Below are 20,933 nucleotides of genomic sequence, written 5' to 3' on the forward strand. Positions count from 1 at the left end.
CCCTGAAGATGGAGGCGATACGTTCCTCCGAAACGTCGGTTAACACCACATATACACGGTGCCAAATCCCAGAAGACTGCTTTCTTCATAGTCACCGCCGTGAAAGCCTCAAATCTTACAAGATGGTTGTAGTTTTCAGAACGATAAAACGGCTGTCATGACTAGAATTTGATGTGTGAATCTTTTCAAAACACATTCTTTACTGCAAAGGAAGATTGTTTAGAAAAAGAAATATCAGATGAAAGTAATTTAATAGGTCTGTATCAACTACAAAGTTTATCTATAAACGTATATGTGAGGATAATGGCAAAGGAAGAAATTGTGGCCTGTTTTTTGAGGTACTGTTTCATGTTTGCTGTAAAGGACTGAAGAAAAATAAAAGAACATCAGTGAGGGTACTGAGGTATCTCCAGGGCATTACCATTTGAAGAATTAAACGTTTTTTATATAGAGAACTATGTATGTATTAAACATAATGTTTATTGTAAGATTTGAGGCTTTCACGGCGGTGACTATGAAGAAAGCAGTCTTCTGGGATTTGGCACCGTGTATATGTGGTGTTAACCGACGTTTCGGAGGAACGTATCGCCTCCATCTTCAGGGTAGAAGAAACAATATATAAGAATCTGCAAGCAAAGAGACCGTGAGAACCGGTAAAAGCAGACGTAAAGCTTTTACCGGTTCTCACGGTCTCTTTGCTTGCAGATTCTTATATATTTTTTCTTATACCCTGAAGATGTAAGCAGACAGTCTGCTTTTACCGGTTCTGACGGTCTCTTTGCTTGCAGATTCTTATATATTTTTTCTTATACCCTGAAGATGGAGGCGATACGTTCCTCCGAAACGTCGGTTAACACCACATATACACGGTGCCAAATCCCAGAAGACTGCTTTCTTCATAGTCACCGCCGTGAAAGCCTCAAATCTTACGTAGTGTTCCTCTATGGGGAGGCTTCTCAACGACACCAGTCTGCTTTTACCGGTTCTGACGGTCTCTTTGCTTGCAGATTCTTATATATTTTTTCTTATACCCTGAAGATGGAGGCAGACAGTCTGCTTTTACCGGTTCTGACGGTCTCTTTGCTTGCAGATTCTTATATATTTTTTCTTATACCCTGAAGATGGAGGCAGACAGTCTGCTTTTACCGGTTCTGACGGTCTCTTTGCTTGCAGATTCTTATATATTTTTTCTTATACCCTGAAGATGGAGGCAGACAGTCTGCTTTTACCGGTTCTGACGGTCTCTTTGCTTGCAGATTCTTATATATTTTTTCTTATACCCTGAAGATGGAGGCAGACAGTCTGCTTTTACCGGTTCTGACGGTCTCTTTGCTTGCAGATTCTTATATATTTTTTCTTATACCCTGAAGATGGAGGCAGACAGTCTGCTTTTACCGGTTCTGACGGTCTCTTTGCTTGCAGATTCTTATATATTTTTTCTTATACCCTGAAGATGGAGGCAGACAGTCTGCTTTTACCGGTTCTGACGGTCTCTTTGCTTGCAGATTCTTATATATTTTTTCTTATACCCTGAAGATGGAGGCGATACGTTCCTCCGAAACGTCGGTTAACGCCACATATACACGGTGCCAAATCCCAGAAGACTGCTTTCTTCATAATGTTTATTATCAGTTTATTAGTACCGTAGCTTTTTCTTATAGTTACTGTTTCACTTGTTGCTACTGATATAGCATTAGCATTAGCATTCCCTACTGTTTATCACCTCTGTAACAGTATTCGCTTAAAATGTGCCTGCTGACCTTGGGTTTCTAGTTGCATAGGTATTTCCTACATGCAGTTTTCCCTTGAGAGGACAGAGTACATTGGACTTTGTCCTAAGTTCTGTACAGGCATCTTTCTCCAGTTTTTTTGTATCCCCAGTAATAATACAGCACTTGACTGTAGTAAAACTGGCTAATAGCTCATATTATGAATCTGCTAACATAAGTTTAATTGTTGGTTTCATCCTTATTGTGAAAGTACCCATCAATAATGCAACAATATAAAAGACATCAAGAATAAGTCACTCACTAAAAATGTATTTTAATACTTTACAGTGTTAAAAATCATTAAAATGTCAATAGGACACTAAAAGTGTATTTTATACATTAAAAGTTTTACATTTTCTTTTTCCTAGTTTACGACATGTTTCGGCCGCACATGGGCCATCATCAGGTGACTTCTTTTTGCTTTTGGGAAGACCACTGCTCTGTACACTTGTCCACCATGCTTCCATGCACGTCAGTGTTTTAGTTCTATTTCATGACTAGAATGTTGTCATTGCACTCTTGTGGCTATCGTAGTTTTTGTGCATCACATTTCTCTTGTGTATGTGTTACTAGTGTGGTCTTCTTGTATGCCTCAATGCAACAGGATGCTTGCTTACTTCCTTACTTACTTTTGGAGCTGAGTCCTTCTTGAGGAGAAGCCAAATCTGCAGCTACTCAAGAATTTCCCAACATTATATGGAACCCGAAGGTTCATTACAGCCTTCACAAGAGCCCTCCCCTGGGCCGTATCCTGAGCCAGATCAGTCCAATCCATACCATCCCATCCTATCTCTCTAAGATACATTCTAATATTGTCCACCCACCTACGTCTTGGTCTTCCCTGCGGTCTCTTTCCTTCTGGCTTTCCCACCAATATCCTGTATGCATTCGCCTCCCCCATTCGTGCTAAATGACCTGCCCACCTCATCCTCCTTGACTTGATCATTCTAATTATACTTGGAGAAGAGTACAAGTTATGAAGCTCCTCATTATGCAGTTTTCTCCAACCTCCTGTTACTTCATTCATCTTTGGTCCAAATATTCTGAAAACCCAGTTCTCAAAAACCCTCAGTCTGTGTTCCTGCCTTAATGTCAGAGACCAAGTTTCGCACCCATACAGAACCACGGGCAAAATTATAGTTTTGTATATTCTAATTTTTATGTTTTAGAACAGCAGACAAGAAGACAAAAGGTTCTGGACTGAATGGCAGCAAGCATTACCTGAGCTCAATCTCCTCTTAATTTCCTCCTGAATCAGATTTTGATTTGTTATTGTTGTTCCCAAATATCTGAACTGTACCACATTTGCAAAACATCTGTTTTCTCTTGTTATGTTATGATTTTGCCCTGCATTTTGGTGATGAGAGAGCAACATATACTTAAGTTTTCTCTGTGTTTACTTCTAGACCAACCTCCTTATGTGCATCAATTAAAGTTTGTGTTTTTCTTTATGGTATCTATATTATCACCCAGTAAATTCACACCATCGACATAGACCAACAGCTGATGTGTCCCGTTTAATTTCGGTCCCACCTGGATTTCGTGGACCTTCCTAATGGCATATTATAAAGCAAAGTTGAAAAGGAGTGGCAATAAAGCATCTCCTTGTCTTAGACCATTCTGGCTAGGAAATTTATCAGACAAATGTTTACCTATACAGACTTTACTATAAGTTTCGTTTAAACACATTTTAATCAGCTTAACTAGTTTCATGGGTATCCCAAACTCTATCAGAATATTATACAATACTTCCCTCCTAACTGAATTACAGGCTTTCTTAACATTTACAAATAGCTGCTGTAGTGTTGGTTGTTATCAAATATATGTAATTTTTAAAATTACACTTTACCTTTTAGAGCGAGAAATTACAAAGCAGGACAGTTGCTTACTTCGCCATCCTTCTGAAAATCTCCGAGCATACCTACTTATGACACTAGCAGCACCACTTAATGGCCTAGGTCAGAAACTTGTTCACCAATTTTGTGACCTGTATGAGCATGCTCGGCATGATCCCAGTGAATTTGGGGATGAGGAGTATCAGGTTTACTCCAAACTGCTTTTGAAACTGCTGGATGCGTAAGTATGAGTTCAGTATAGAAATATCAATACGTCAGTATGGTAGAGCAAAGTACATAAATTATGACTGCTGTCATTTCAGGGCAAAGCTGCTGAAATCATATCCTAACAGCCGAAAGTCAAGCCCAAGTCGAACCCCTCTTAAAAGGGGCCAAGAAAAGTACCGCAGCTTTTTGGAAGCCAGACTGAGACCAGACGGGAAATTAGCAGATGATGAGGTGCTATGTGTGAATGAGAAAGATACAAGACCAGCTACTTTGTCAGTATCTGTTGATGAAAGTAATGAGACTTCTGTTTGACAAGTGGAGAGAGTTTGTGGTTTGGACACAACGCTTAAGGAATGCCAATACAATAATGTATATCCAGTTTACACAAATTATCTATAGCAGGAGGAAATGCAAAGAAGGTTAGTAAATATCTTGATAGGAGTTAATAAAATATGAATAAAGCTGCAATTGATACGATTCTTTTCAGAACGCAGAACTGCACTATAATGATTTTAAGGAGGAAAATGTGCTGTTATTTATTACTGTGTTGTATATGATGAAACTATTTATAGAATTTTTCATGAAATATTTGTGGGTCACTAATATGATGTTATACTACTCCATATGAGAACTGTTAATAAGATTCTATAGTTTAAAAAGAAGAATTCTAATTCTGTGAAGCAAATGAACTGTAGGAAATGAGAAAGTACTGTGTTTCTTCAGGATTTATGTATTCCTTTCATAACATTAAATCTTGTTACAAACCAAATAAAAGAAAATCTATATAGTTTCAGGATCTGTAAGTATGTAACATGATATAATGTTCATTGCTTCACTAACGGGTTGGTATGCATCTTATATCAGATAGCAGTGCACTCAAACAGATGAGTACCAATCAAGAAACATCATAAAATTCAGTTTAATGTTTAGTACAAACTACTTTTATGGTTGGTAGATTCTAAAGGGTTCTGACAATGGTGTATAACACTTGGAATTACTGGGTTTTTGTATTTTGCCCACCATCCGGTATTGTAAAAAATAGTAAATACAATGTTTCAGAAACTGGATCTGTTTCTGTCTTCAGGTTAAGGGGTGGGAGACACCTTCCCCATTGGGTCCATTAGAGTGACTGAGGTTAGGTCTTTCTAATGGATCTAACAGAGTAGGTGTCTCCCACCCCTTCACCTGAGTACAGAAAAAGATCCAGCTTCTGAAACATATTATTATTCCTTTGTGTTTTTTTTTTCTTTGGAATACCAGACGATAGACAAAGTCCAGTAATCCAGTAATTCTGTGTACTTTTATAGTTCCTACATTGTTTTCCAGTCATGTTACAATGGTAAGTTCTATATCAACTTTTAGATGGTGATCTTGTGTGTGTTATGAAACTGTATTCTGGTAGGTGGTTGCCAGCATTTTGGAGGGACCTGCTGTCTCCACCTTCATACCCTGAAGATGAAGGAATTAGGTTCCTCCAAAATGTTGGACCCAGCAGTCAGCTACATGATGTCATATCCCAGAAGACCACAGTCTAATTCTTCACCCCTCCAATCTCATACATATCTGAATTTCCTTCCCTGCTGTTACTGGAGCTTCATCCGTTTGCAGGAACGAATCACATCCACACTGGAAATGTCTCGAAATATCTGTCATGTTGTAGAGCCATTAAACCACAATGAAATGCATCAGCATACAACGGAGAAACAACACCGAGGTTCTGCACATGGCATAGCCATTCCATAACCTCAAAGAGAAAATATATATAATGCATTATTATACGCAATCCAATGAAGTAATATGTGTATGAAAGATCAAATTATCCATTCAGTCCCTATCTGGGGACCATATAGTCTCTTAGCTGTGATAAATGTGTTGTAAAATTATTGAAAGCAAAATGTTTTGATGTATTTTATAAGTTGTAAAAATAACAGAAGAAATACTGTATAGACTTTTTATATTAATTAAAATATACTGTAATAATGAATTTAATTTGTTATTTTGCAGCAAATTATCCTGTCCTTTGTAGGTTTCCCCTCATCCATATAAGTGCAATACATTGCTCTCTTTATTCCATTATTTATAAAGGTAATGAAGTTACGCAATATAAGATGACCGAAGATGAATCAGACAAGTGGTGGAAGAAAGTAGTGACAGTCTACTGCAGTTCTGTTAGGACACCTGACAAATATTAGAAGAGTTTAAGCTGATATATTAGCACAGTATCCCAAAACGTCATTATACAGGTTCACTATTACAATTTTTACTCCAAGCAGAGTAAGATAAAAGAGCTGGTCGCAGAAGGGTGGGTGTAAGAACCGAGAGAAGATTTGAAAAGTCACAGTGTCATTTACAGAACACTGGAATCAGAAGTGCATGATGAGTACCCTGTTACTAGTGGCAATGCAGTTCGGTACTACACTTTGTGCTATACTTCTGGTCAGAATAAGATGCAGAAGAGCTTCCTCACCATTACTCTGACATCTGAACTTTTTGCTAAATCCACGATCTAGCAATGAATGAATAAGGGGTGGGCCTTAACCATGACCATCGGTGATCTACCGTGTTTCCCACTATGTTCAGCCCCTAAGCAATTCTACACTTCAAATGAAGTGTAGTACCTTATGGGCATCTGGTTGCGTGAAGTAGTTTCTCACATTACAAAATCTGAAGTGGGCTATAGCCTCACAATGAGAGGATATGTGAGGTTGGTTCATCCTTCTCCAAGCACCTTCTGCAAGTGGTACTGTTGGTTAATGCCAATTTATAAAGGTGCCCTTTCAGGTGACAATGTCCTACAAGTAGTTCTGTAACCAATTGTAACTGGTTTCTATTTAGTTTCAGCAGTTCCCCAGTTTTTCTTCACACATGTGAATGCTGTTATGGACTCCAAATATTTTTTGTGGTCTCTGTTTGTCTAGTCCCTGAAGGCCTTCTTGGCAACCCCTGCTGACAAGGCCATTTTCCACATACATCATGTTGTAAACTGCCTCAATTGCAGGAGTTGGGGCAGCAAGAAGCCACATGCCCTAATGAAGCATGTTTGCAACAGCCAAGGTCAAAGTGACATGCAGCATCATATCAGACCAAATTGTTGGATCCTGCTTCTTCCATGAGAGTACCGTTACACGTGCAGTTTACCTGGATATGCTAGAGAACTTTGTGTTCCCACAGATAGTAGCTGAAATTGACAGCCTCATTTTCCAAAAAGGTGATGCAACATTGCATTTTGGTGCTACTGTAACCACTGCTCCGGATGAATGATTTTCTGGTCTGTAGACTGGCATGGGAGGGCCAATTAATTTGCCCCTATGAAGTCCTGACTGAACACCCACAGACTACTTTTTCTGAGGGTACATGAAAGACATGTACAGAAAAATGGTAGAGTCTCTTCCTAATTTTGCTGAAGGATTACAGCCACTATTGCTCCTGTGCCTCTGAATGTGCTATCTTGGTTGTAGGATGAAATGGAACTTCGTTTCCATATCCATACGGCCATCACTGGTCTTCACATTGAATTTAACTAAATGATAGTAGAACTTGGTGAGACTGTCTACTAGTTTTTGTTGATAAGAAATTTTCATGTTATAGCAGTGAATAAATATTTATAACTAGAACTGTGGAATTTTTTCTTGGACATTCTGTATTATCCATAAGTTTTCTAATTTTATTTATAATGCCCATAAAATAAATTTATGAAAATAAGGTTCAGGAAAGCCAAGGAACATACAGGAAGCCAGAACTGGCTACGTCCTACTTCATGAAGTAGAAGATGCAATATTATTATATCTGCTAATTAAGTTAGAGGGTGCATGTAGAAAGTGAAAAACGAAATAAGGAAACAACATGCAAATAATGAGATAAAAGAATTGGAAACTCATAACAGAAAAGTATTTTTAAACATTATTATCACCTTTGATCTGCACTGAACTGCTCTACTATACAACTTTTTGTGTGTGCGTGCATAAGTGTTGACTCTAGTTTTACCCAAGATTTAAAATTGGCAGATGGCATTTGCACAGTTGGCATGATTGTTTGCTGTATTGTATTGTATTGTAGGGTTGCCAGATTTTGTAAAATAAAAAAAGGAGTGATGTCTCTTTGCTTGTTTATAACGACATTTTTCACAACTAATAGGCAATAAAATATACATAATCAACATACTACATAACTTACAAAATGCTACTACACATCTGTATTACATAGGCCTACTACACATTTATAGAACAAAACAAATATTACGTAGCCCTATTACATATTTATAGAATGCACAAAATGTTACCTAGCCCTCAAACATTTTTGCTAACTTGACACTGACTTTCTAGCGAAGATTGAACGGATTAAAAATACACTATCACCAACAACCTCTGCTTTGGTTTAGAACCTCAAGTGTTACCAACATTCACGAAATGCAACATAACGAAAGAAACTATAACAATGTCATTTTCCAAGGAGTAAAGAAATTTTATGATAATATTTAACCCATGAAATATAATTCGCAATGGACGTAATTAAAAAAAACGGAGAATTATCCACTCCAGTTAAACAATAAACGGAGCAACAAAATTTGGGTGAAAACACGGAAGAATCCGGGGAAAACGGGGTATCTGGGAACCCTATTGTATTGTATTTATTACACGTTCCAGCACATCCATACAAGGCCAAAGCCACTGGATACAGAACCTGTCACACCATAAGCTTGCTAAATCAGCCGGTAGTCAACAGAATAATGCATATAAACCCACAACAATAAATCAAGCATATGAAACCCTACACATCACTGCAACTACATGATCTACCATATGTATATAAAATATAAAACAAAAGTGAAACATATACATGACAATAATTAAAATAATGGGTCATAGCTAAACAAGAAACTATCCCTAATTAAAATATTCATCTAAAGAGTAATAGGATTTAGTATGTGAAAAAACATGCAAAGCTGCTCTAAATTGCTTAATATTATGGATTAACTCTTTTATATTTAAAGGAAGATGATTAAAAAGTTTAATACCAAAATAGTGAGGTCCTCTCTGGTAAGTTGTCAAATTTGTCTGCAGGCAATAAAGATCAAAATTACACCTAGTATTAAGGCCATGAATTTGTGAAGTCATGTGATATAAGCCCATATTATTCACAACAAACATCAATAAAGAAAATATATATTGGGACTGCAATGGCAAATTTCCCAAATCCCTAAATGCATCTCTACGAGAGTCCCTAAATCTCAACCCATTCATGGTTCTAATTATTCTCTTTTGAATTCTGAAAATGTGCACGCTATAAGAAAAATTGCCCCAAAAAATAATTCCATAGGACAAAAGTGAATGGAAATAAGAGTAATATACCATTTTTAATGTCTCTGTTGGCATAATTTGCTTACTTACTGATTGTCTGAATCTGTTTCCTTTTTGACTGCATTCGCTATTTATCCTAAGAGCTCCATTAGCCAGTGACTATTTGTTTCATACTGTTGAACACGTTATTACAGGTGCAATGTTATGCATCACACTAGTATGTTCCTGGCATAATTAGAATTTAATTCACCAAATCTTAGATTAGTTCTTAATGTATATCACCATGAGAAAACTGTTTTCTATGAAAAGAACTGGATTTATCAAATTAATAAGAATGGGAAAGCTGACTCCAGTATGGATTACATACATATATTTTCCAAATGCAGCCTATGCAGTTTTGTATACCATACTGATCTTGATATTCATTTACTGCAGAGCTTTGTAAAAAACAAAGGACTGTAGCCCTACTGTAGTCATGAATAATTTTTTCTTATATTTCATTAAATATAAATTACATATAAATAAGATTTTAATACCTTTGTACTATGCCATGAATAGTTTTTAATTTATTGCTATACAAGTGCTATTATAAATTTCCTGGACTAGGTCAAAAAGGAAATTCCGGCTTAATTTTGGTTGCCATGGCCTTCATAATAGTCTCTTTGTGAACGCATACAGCTAAACTGTCGGTTCTCCCCACCACCTCACCCCCACTCTTCAGAAGTACCATAGAAGTAATTTTCCTTGTGCTGTCGGGTATCGCTTGCTGTTCCCTTTGGATGTCAGACACTGTTTCAAAACGTCGTCCCTTCAGATTCATTTTCAATTTTGGAAACAAAGCGGAATCACAGGGCGATAATTCCGGCGAGTAGGGAGGATAGGGAACGATAACTATATTGCTGTTAGTCACAAACTCTGTATTTTTCAGGGACGTGTGAGCGGGCGCGTTATCATGATGAGCCAGCCGTGGTTGCGCCAAAGTTCCTATCTGTTTCGTCAAACATTTTCTCTCAAGCTTCTCAAAACGTCATAGTAAAATACAGAGTTGACCTAGTAGACCGTAGCGAATAGTCTTGTAATTGGTTCCGATGCGCGAACATGTGGAATCTCTCGTGAATAATTGAAATGATTTGTCAATACTTCGTGTAAGTAGTTTGGCCGTCTTCATAACTACCGCCCACAAATACGGAAAAGAATTTTGATCAACGAATCACAGACACGTTATTTCGAAGTGTTAGCTGAATCAGTGTTCAGTTTATCCGTGATCACGACGATCACGATCATCACGATTACAGTCATTGCCGGTCATTGCAGTTGCAGTAGCCAATCATACCAAGGAGACCTACCAGAAGTGACAATTGTCAAGTGTGTTTGGTGGAATTATATGTCAACATACATACAGAATGCTTGTAAAGTATGCCATAGTAATGTCCATAGCGTCAGTTGTTATTATGTTTTACTTACACGAGTATCATACATCAACATTCATTCAGTTCAGGAGTGTTTATGCACAGTTGTGTTCAACAGTAATTCATTTGCACACGGTGGTTTTAAAGTGGTTTAACATGGGATCGGACATAGATTTGCGAGGGAAACGGAAAGAAATGCTGTTTTCCAAGGAAAAGTTAAAGAAACACACGGACGGAAGCAAGGGTCTCTACCTGGCCATCCTTGGTAAGGTTTATGATGTTGGGAAGGGTGAAAAATTCTATGGACCGAGCGGCAGCTACCATTTCTTTACAGGTATGTAGGTACGCCCTGGTTTTGCTCTCAGTTGAATTGTGGTTATATCTGTTCTGTATTGTGATTGCTTATCATTTTCCAATTTTAAACTCACCATGCTGTGGTGTACATGTTTAGGCAGGTGAACGTACGTATTCAGGTTAGGATATAAGGAGAAGTTTCCGTTGGTCAGCAAATGTTATTCTATCAAGAGGTATGGGACCATTTTTGGTTAAATGATATGATTAACTCCCCTTTAAGCTCGTAATCATAGTTGTGGTGATCATTACTGAATAACAGACACAATGTCAAGAAACTTGTTTGCAGTACTATTAATTATTTACTAAAGTTCGATGCACATTTTATGCAGGTACTGTTAAATGAAAAATTAGTATTCTTCTCCAAGTATAATTAGAATGATCAAGTCATGGAGGATGAGGTGGGCAGTTCATGTAGCACGAATGGGGGAGACGAATGCATATGGGATATTGATGGGAAAGCCAGAAGGAAAGAGACCACAGGGAAGACCAAGGAGTAGGTGGGCGGATAATATTAGAATGGATCTTAGAGAGATAGGATTGGATGGATCTGACTCAGGATAGGGACCAGAGGAGGACTCTTGTGAACACGGTAATGAACCTTCGGGTTCCATAAAATGCTGGGAAATTCTTGAGTAGCTGCAGAATTGGCGGCTCCTCCAGAAGGACTCAGCTCCATGAGTAAGTATGTAAGTAAGTACTGTTAAATGAAAACCTGATTGAAAAGGAAATTAAGAGGAGATTGAATTTGGGTAATGCTTGCTACCATTAAGTCCAGAATTCACTTAATTCACTTAGTGGGGGGTGGAGTCCAACTGGGTCCACTCGGCAAGGCGGCCACTGATTGGCCTATTGTAGCCTGCCCCAGGTGATTATGATGATGGAGAATTTGGTGGAATGAAGATTGGCAGGGACAACCGAAGTGCCTGGAGAAAACCCGCCCCAACGCCACTTTGTGCACCACAAATCCCACTTGACCAGACCCGGGATCGAACCCGGGCCGCTGCACTGAAATGCCAGCGAATAACTGCTCCAGCTATGGCGCGGCCATTCAGTCCAGAACCTTTTGTCTTCTTGTCTGCTGTCCAAAAACATAAAAATTAGAATATACAAAACTAGAATTTTGTGTGTGGTTCTCTATGGGTGTGAAACTTGGTCTCTGACATGAAGGGAGGCACATAGACTGAGGGTGCTTGAGAACAGGGTGTTGTGGAGAATATTTGGAACGAAGAGAGATGGACTGACAGGAGATTGGAGAAAACTGCATAATGAGGAGCTTCATAACTTGTGCTCTTCTCGAAGTATAATTAGAATGGTCAAGTCAAGGAGGATGAGGTGGGCAGGGCATGTAGCATGAATGGGGGAGCTGAGGAATGCATATAGGATATTGGTGGGAAAGCCAGAAGGAAAGAGATCACTGGGAAGACCAAGGCGTAGGTAGGTGGAAATATTAAAATGGATCTTAGAGAGATAGGATGGGATGGATTTATCTGGCTCAGGATAGAGACCACTGGAGGGCTCTTGTGAACACGGTAATGAACCTTCAGGTTCCATAAAATGCTGGGAAATTTTTGGCTGCACAATTGGCAACTTCTCAAGAAGGGCTCAGCACCATAAGTAAGTACTGTTTGTAGTCAGGCTCTTATATCATTTGTCTTGCCAGCCTCAGAACATTTCAGCCCTCAATTATTTTTACCTTGTTATATTTTTTTTTTGTATTTTGCTAATGTGATTTAGTTACTCAAATGAGCAACAGTTATTCCATGTCAAACTGGAAAAAATCAAAATTCCACCTGACCCCTCAGATTTTAATTAAATTCGGTGAGGTACAACCATTCATACAGCTAAGTTATCACTCAAATTTTTTATAGGTGTAGTAATTGATTTCTTGATGTTTGAAGTGTATAATAACGTGAAATAATTCAGTTTAAAAAGCTTGTTTAATGCCTGTTATTATTATTATTACACCATGAAGTTTTAAGTTGGACTCGCATGGAAACAGTTGCCATAAAATCATATAGCTACACAGATAGCAATGAAGGCTATTATAAAAGATACAGAAAACTTTTTAACTTTGTAGATTGGTTCATAGCTCTGTGCTTGACGGTGACCAGTGCGCCTCTGGCAGTGAGGAAAATACGAATTTTACCGATGAATCAGCATGCCTGATGGTTGATAACATTTGGAGTGAAAGAACATAATTAACTTGTGGTCCACTTGATGGCATTATGTTTCATGGCAGGCAGTATGGTTCCTGCATGGGAGTTTATGATTTGTCAGTAGTAGGCAGCAGTTGTCAGTTCTATTAGCCACTTGTTTTCAGGTACAGTTAGTGAGCAGTGTGGTATGTCATGGTACAGTATACTTTATAGCAGTGTGTATTTCTCTATGACACCTATATGAAATACCGATCTGCTAGAAAATGTTGGTGAAAATTTTGATGTAAATTTCATGATGCAAGAGTTCCCAAGAGAGAAACAATTCACAATTCGGTGACTAAATCTAGAACAACAGGACTCTTAATAGACAAGTGCAGTTGCTTACTGAGGAGAAGTTAGATGACACAGGGGCCCCTATAAAAAAATAATCCATGCATGCCTTGCAGCTGCACGATCTAGCTAGTAGGGTTCATTTTTGCAGTTGGTTCCTACAGTCTATATTCAAACATGGGATCGATCTGCAATTGAAATTCTTTTTTGATGAAGTGTGGTTTCACTTGCAGGGATGCATAAATACGCAAAATAATTTGTACTGGAGTTCACAGAATCCACATCTAACCCATGACGTTTTGCTTCATCCAGTGAAAGTTGGTGTTTGGTTTGTTATAAGTGCAAGGATTAATACTATATCGTAGCATCCTGTTGCACCTCTGACTTATTGTCATTTTGTTTTACAGTCTTACGTGCAACAGTTTTTAACTTATTAAAAGTTAGTTACTTGACATTTTTTTTTTCATGTTTTTTGACCAATGTGGTCATCATCTGGTGTTAAAAGTTGTGGGCGAGGAAACTGCTGTCCTTCGCATTGGTGCTTAGTTGTTAATGTATGGTTCTTCCAGTTCGCATGTGTGTCTGTAATAAGTGTAAATTTTTGTATTAGAATTTATATTTGTGAAGTGTTTTGTATAATTTTACTTCTGTGTGTACTCACATTCCTTCCAGCTGTGTTCTCCATGTCTTGTTAACTGCTTGTTGAGTTGCTTTTTTGTTTTTCTTTCTTGTATTGCTTTGAATATTGGGTTAAAGGTGTTGATGTGTGCCTTGTCCATTTGTAGTCCCTTTTTACTCATTATATATACTATGTATATACACACACACACACAGAGTATAATATGCAATTTTTCCAGCGTATTTAGGTGTTTTCCCTTCTTCTTTATTTTTATAACTTGCACAGTATTAGTTATGCTTCCACATGCATGCACCATTTTTAATATATGACTGGAATAGTCGACAAACAATATAACAAATAAATGGAAGGATTAGCTCCCACTTCCAATATATTGGCCAAAGTATACATCCAACATACAGAACAGAAACAGTTGTATCCAATCTCAAAAGAAGACCAAATAATTGGATATTTTAGATATAAAGACAACAGTCTCATAATATACAACTGAAACAAAACAAATGTAGGTGAAACATTAACAGAATTCAATAAACAAAGTACCAGTATAAAATTTATTATCAAGAAAGAACAACACAACTCCATCAGTTTCCTGAATTCTACAATATGTTGAAAGGGAACAAACCTAGAATTTGAGATATATAGAAAACCTACACAAACAGATACCATAATACCAAATGACTCATGCCACCCACATTAGCATAAAATAGCAATCATTAACCACGTAATGAACAGAGTGGGTACTTATCCAATAACAAGTGATGCAAAAACAAAGGAACTAGATATTATGCAAGACATGTTATATAATAATGAGTATAAAAACTTAGGCATATGTCACTCAAAATACCACAAACACAACAAAAACAGAGGCCTACAACACCAAACAACAAAATGGGCCATTTTTACATATTGGGGAAAAGAGACAAAGAATATCACAAAACTTTCTGAAGATACACAAATAAAAGTCACATTCCAAACTAAAAACATGATACAGAACCTATTAAAACCTCGTCTGCAAATTGATAAGTATGAAAAAATTGGTGTATACCAAGTGAAATGTATGGATTTCCCACTAAAACACAGGGTGGTTGGGCCACACATTCCAGACAAGATATAGAGAATCCACACAAGCAATAAGGAATAACAGTGGCAACTCAGGATATTCAAGTCATATAGGAAATACAGGATATGCATATGGAAGAAAAACCAATATTATGAAAGTTACACAAATAGAGGAGAAGGGAAAACACCTAAATACACTGGAAAAATTCCATATATACGAGGGGGTACCCAAAAGAAACCGAACTTATTTTTTTTTAAACTTATTTATTCAGGTTTTAAGCACAAACCTTCAATCGCCTTCAAAGTACTCTCCACTTACACTAACTAGTACACTTGTCTAGTCTTTTATTCCATTTTTCAAAACATTGTCTAAATTCATCTTTTGAGATGCTTGACAGCGCCTACGTCGTTTTTTCCTTCACCTAAGCAACATCAGCAAAACGCTTTCCTTTCATGTCTCTTTTCATTCGAGGAAACAAAAAAAAAAGTCGCACGGGGCAAGTTCAGGTGAGTATGGAGGGTGAGGAACAGGGGTCATACCATTTTTGGTCAAGAATTGTCATGCAGACAGGGCTGTGTGAGCAGGGGCATTGTCATGATGGAAAAACCAGTCACCCGACTGCCACAAATCTGGCCGCTTCCGCCGCAAACTGTTGCGCAATCTTTTCAAAACTTCCAAGTAGAAAGCCTGGTTAACTGTCTGACCCTGCGGAACAAACTCTGAATGGACGACTCNAAAGTGGTTTAACATGGGATCGGACATAGATTTGCGAGGGAAACGGAAAGAAATGCTGTTTTCCAAGGAAAAGTTAAAGAAACACACGGACGGAAGCAAGGGTCTCTACCTGGCCATCCTTGGTAAGGTTTATGATGTTGGGAAGGGTGAAAAATTCTATGGACCGAGCGGCAGCTACCATTTCTTTACAGGTATGTAGGTACGCCCTGGTTTTGCTCTCAGTTGAATTGTGGTTATATCTGTTCTGTATTGTGATTGCTTATCATTTTCCAATTTTAAACTCACCATGCTGTGGTGTACATGTTTAGGCAGGTGAACGTACGTATTCAGGTTAGGATATAAGGAGAAGTTTCCGTTGGTCAGCAAATGTTATTCTATCAAGAGGTATGGGACCATTTTTGGTTAAATGATATGATTAACTCCCCTTTAAGCTCGTAATCATAGTTGTGGTGATCATTACTGAATAACAGACACAATGTCAAGAAACTTGTTTGCAGTACTATTAATTATTTACTAAAGTTCGATGCACATTTTATGCAGGTACTGTTAAATGAAAAATTAGTATTCTTCTCCAAGTATAATTAGAATGATCAAGTCATGGAGGATGAGGTGGGCAGTTCATGTAGCACGAATGGGGGAGACGAATGCATATGGGATATTGATGGGAAAGCCAGAAGGAAAGAGACCACAGGGAAGACCAAGGAGTAGGTGGGCGGATAATATTAGAATGGATCTTAGAGAGATAGGATTGGATGGATCTGACTCAGGATAGGGACCAGAGGAGGACTCTTGTGAACACGGTAATGAACCTTCGGGTTCCATAAAATGCTGGGAAATTCTTGAGTAGCTGCAGAATTGGCGGCTCCTCCAGAAGGACTCAGCTCCATGAGTAAGTATGTAAGTAAGTACTGTTAAATGAAAACCTGATTGAAAAGGAAATTAAGAGGAGATTGAATTTGGGTAATGCTTGCTACCATTAAGTCCAGAATTCACTTAATTCACTTAGTGGGGGGTGGAGTCCAACTGGGTCCACTCGGCAAGGCGGCCACTGATTGGCCTATTGTAGCCTGCCCCAGGTGATTATGATGATGGAGAATTTGGTGGAATGAAGATTGGCAGGGACAACCGAAGTGCCTGGAGAAAACCCGCCCCAACGCCACTTTGTGCACCACAAATCCCACTTGACCAGACCCGGGATCGAACCCGGGCCGCTGCACTGAAATGCCAGCGAATAACTGCTCCAGCTATGGCGCGGCCATTCAGTCCAGAACCTTTTGTCTTCTTGTCTGCTGTCCAAAAACATAAAAATTAGAATATACAAAACTAGAATTTTGTGTGTGGTTCTCTATGGGTGTGAAACTTGGTCTCTGACATGAAGGGAGGCACATAGACTGAGGGTGCTTGAGAACAGGGTGTTGTGGAGAATATTTGGAACGAAGAGAGATGGACTGACAGGAGATTGGAGAAAACTGCATAATGAGGAGCTTCATAACTTGTGCTCTTCTCGAAGTATAATTAGAATGGTCAAGTCAAGGAGGATGAGGTGGGCAGGGCATGTAGCATGAATGGGGGAGCTGAGGAATGCATATAGGATATTGGTGGGAAAGCCAGAAGGAAAGAGATCACTGGGAAGACCAAGGCGTAGGTAGGTGGAAATATTAAAATGGATCTTAGAGAGATAGGATGGGATGGATTTATCTGGCTCAGGATAGAGACCACTGGAGGGCTCTTGTGAACACGGTAATGAACCTTCAGGTTCCATAAAATGCTGGGAAATTTTTGGCTGCACAATTGGCAACTTCTCAAGAAGGGCTCAGCACCATAAGTAAGTACTGTTTGTAGTCAGGCTCTTATATCATTTGTCTTGCCAGCCTCAGAACATTTCAGCCCTCAATTATTTTTACCTTGTTATATTTTTTTTTTGTATTTTGCTAATGTGATTTAGTTACTCAAATGAGCAACAGTTATTCCATGTCAAACTGGAAAAAATCAAAATTCCACCTGACCCCTCAGATTTTAATTAAATTCGGTGAGGTACAACCATTCATACAGCTAAGTTATCACTCAAATTTTTTATAGGTGTAGTAATTGATTTCTTGATGTTTGAAGTGTATAATAACGTGAAATAATTCAGTTTAAAAAGCTTGTTTAATGCCTGTTATTATTATTATTACACCATGAAGTTTTAAGTTGGACTCGCATGGAAACAGTTGCCATAAAATCATATAGCTACACAGATAGCAATGAAGGCTATTATAAAAGATACAGAAAACTTTTTAACTTTGTAGATTGGTTCATAGCTCTGTGCTTGACGGTGACCAGTGCGCCTCTGGCAGTGAGGAAAATACGAATTTTACCGATGAATCAGCATGCCTGATGGTTGATAACATTTGGAGTGAAAGAACATAATTAACTTGTGGTCCACTTGATGGCATTATGTTTCATGGCAGGCAGTATGGTTCCTGCATGGGAGTTTATGATTTGTCAGTAGTAGGCAGCAGTTGTCAGTTCTATTAGCCACTTGTTTTCAGGTACAGTTAGTGAGCAGTGTGGTATGTCATGGTACAGTATACTTTATAGCAGTGTGTATTTCTCTATGACACCTATATGAAATACCGATCTGCTAGAAAATGTTGGTGAAAATTTTGATGTAAATTTCATGATGCAAGAGTTCCCAAGAGAGAAACAATTCACAATTCGGTGACTAAATCTAGAACAACAGGACTCTTAATAGACAAGTGCAGTTGCTTACTGAGGAGAAGTTAGATGACACAGGGGCCCCTATAAAAAAATAATCCATGCATGCCTTGCAGCTGCACGATCTAGCTAGTAGGGTTCATTTTTGCAGTTGGTTCCTACAGTCTATATTCAAACATGGGATCGATCTGCAATTGAAATTCTTTTTTGATGAAGTGTGGTTTCACTTGCAGGGATGCATAAATACGCAAAATAATTTGTACTGGAGTTCACAGAATCCACATCTAACCCATGACGTTTTGCTTCATCCAGTGAAAGTTGGTGTTTGGTTTGTTATAAGTGCAAGGATTAATACTATATCGTAGCATCCTGTTGCACCTCTGACTTATTGTCATTTTGTTTTACAGTCTTACGTGCAACAGTTTTTAACTTATTAAAAGTTAGTTACTTGACATTTTTTTTTTCATGTTTTTTGACCAATGTGGTCATCATCTGGTGTTAAAAGTTGTGGGCGAGGAAACTGCTGTCCTTCGCATTGGTGCTTAGTTGTTAATGTATGGTTCTTCCAGTTCGCATGTGTGTCTGTAATAAGTGTAAATTTTTGTATTAGAATTTATATTTGTGAAGTGTTTTGTATAATTTTACTTCTGTGTGTACTCACATTCCTTCCAGCTGTGTTCTCCATGTCTTGTTAACTGCTTGTTGAGTTGCTTTTTTGTTTTTCTTTCTTGTATTGCTTTGAATATTGGGTTAAAGGTGTTGATGTGTGCCTTGTCCATTTGTAGTCCCTTTTTACTCATTATATATACTATGTATATACACACACACACACAGAGTATAATATGCAATTTTTCCAGCGTATTTAGGTGTTTTCCCTTCTTCTTTATTTTTATAACTTGCACAGTATTAGTTATGCTTCCACATGCATGCACCATTTTTAATATATGACTGGAATAGTCGACAAACAATATAACAAATAAATGGAAGGATTAGCTCCCACTTCCAATATATTGGCCAAAGTATACATCCAACATACAGAACAGAAACAGTTGTATCCAATCTCAAAAGAAGACCAAATAATTGGATATTTTAGATATAAAGACAACAGTCTCATAATATACAACTGAAACAAAACAAATGTAGGTGAAACATTAACAGAATTCAATAAACAAAGTACCAGTATAAAATTTATTATCAAGAAAGAACAACACAACTCCATCAGTTTCCTGAATTCTACAATATGTTGAAAGGGAACAAACCTAGAATTTGAGATATATAGAAAACCTACACAAACAGATACCATAATACCAAATGACTCATGCCACCCACATTAGCATAAAATAGCAATCATTAACCACGTAATGAACAGAGTGGGTACTTATCCAATAACAAGTGATGCAAAAACAAAGGAACTAGATATTATGCAAGACATGTTATATAATAATGAGTATAAAAACTTAGGCATATGTCACTCAAAATACCACAAACACAACAAAAACAGAGGCCTACAACACCAAACAACAAAATGGGCCATTTTTACATATTGGGGAAAAGAGACAAAGAATATCACAAAACTTTCTGAAGATACACAAATAAAAGTCACATTCCAAACTAAAAACATGATACAGAACCTATTAAAACCTCGTCTGCAAATTGATAAGTATGAAAAAATTGGTGTATACCAAGTGAAATGTATGGATTTCCCACTAAAACACAGGGTGGTTGGGCCACACATTCCAGACAAGATATAGAGAATCCACACAAGCAATAAGGAATAACAGTGGCAACTCAGGATATTCAAGTCATATAGGAAATACAGGATATGCATATGGAAGAAAAACCAATATTATGAAAGTTACACAAATAGAGGAGAAGGGAAAACACCTAAATACACTGGAAAAATTCCATATATACGAGGGGGTACCCAAAAGAAACCGAACTTATTTTTTTTTAAACTTATTTATTCAGGTTTTAAGCACAAACCTTCAATCGCCTTCAAAGTACTCTCCACTTACACTAACTAGTACACTTGTCTAGTCTTTTATTCCATTTTTCAAAACATTGTCTAAATTCATCTTTTGAGATGCTTGACAGCGCCTACGTCGTTTTTTCCTTCACCTAAGCAACATCAGCAAAACGCTTTCCTTTCATGTCTCTTTTCATTCGAGGAAACAAAAAAAAAAGTCGCACGGGGCAAGTTCAGGTGAGTATGGAGGGTGAGGAACAGGGGTCATACCATTTTTGGTCAAGAATTGTCATGCAGACAGGGCTGTGTGAGCAGGGGCATTGTCATGATGGAAAAACCAGTCACCCGACTGCCACAAATCTGGCCGCTTCCGCCGCAAACTGTTGCGCAATCTTTTCAAAACTTCCAAGTAGAAAGCCTGGTTAACTGTCTGACCCTGCGGAACAAACTCTGAATGGAC

At 38.0% G+C, this 20,933-nt stretch overlaps 2 protein-coding genes across 5 annotated transcripts in view; both read left to right on the forward strand.

Moving 5' to 3' along the window:
- The window catches only part of LOC111866635 (uncharacterized protein C1orf43 homolog), an 11,910-nt gene extending 7,728 nt beyond the window's left edge, over positions 1–4,182 (forward strand). For all 4 annotated transcript variants that reach the window (XM_023855768.2, XM_023855770.2, XM_023855769.2 and 1 more), the window contains 2 exons: positions 3,626–3,845; positions 3,928–4,182. In XM_023855768.2, coding sequence (XP_023711536.1) covers positions 3,626–3,845; positions 3,928–4,144 — 437 coding nt within the window. In that variant the 3' untranslated portion in view covers positions 4,145–4,182. The remainder of the gene's footprint in view (positions 1–3,625; positions 3,846–3,927) is intronic.
- Positions 4,183–10,377: 6,195 nt separating this feature from the next.
- The window catches only part of LOC111866637 (neuferricin), a 15,112-nt gene continuing 4,556 nt past the window's right edge, over positions 10,378–20,933 (forward strand). The window contains exons 1-2 of the mRNA XM_023855776.2: positions 10,378–10,694; positions 15,824–16,001. Coding sequence (XP_023711544.1) covers positions 10,533–10,694; positions 15,824–16,001 — 340 coding nt within the window. The 5' untranslated portion in view covers positions 10,378–10,532. The remainder of the gene's footprint in view (positions 10,695–15,823; positions 16,002–20,933) is intronic.

This window comes from Cryptotermes secundus, unplaced genomic scaffold (genome assembly GCF_002891405.2).
Source record: "Cryptotermes secundus unplaced genomic scaffold, Csec_1.0 scaffold967, whole genome shotgun sequence".
NCBI classification, from domain to species: domain Eukaryota; kingdom Metazoa; phylum Arthropoda; class Insecta; order Blattodea; family Kalotermitidae; genus Cryptotermes; species Cryptotermes secundus.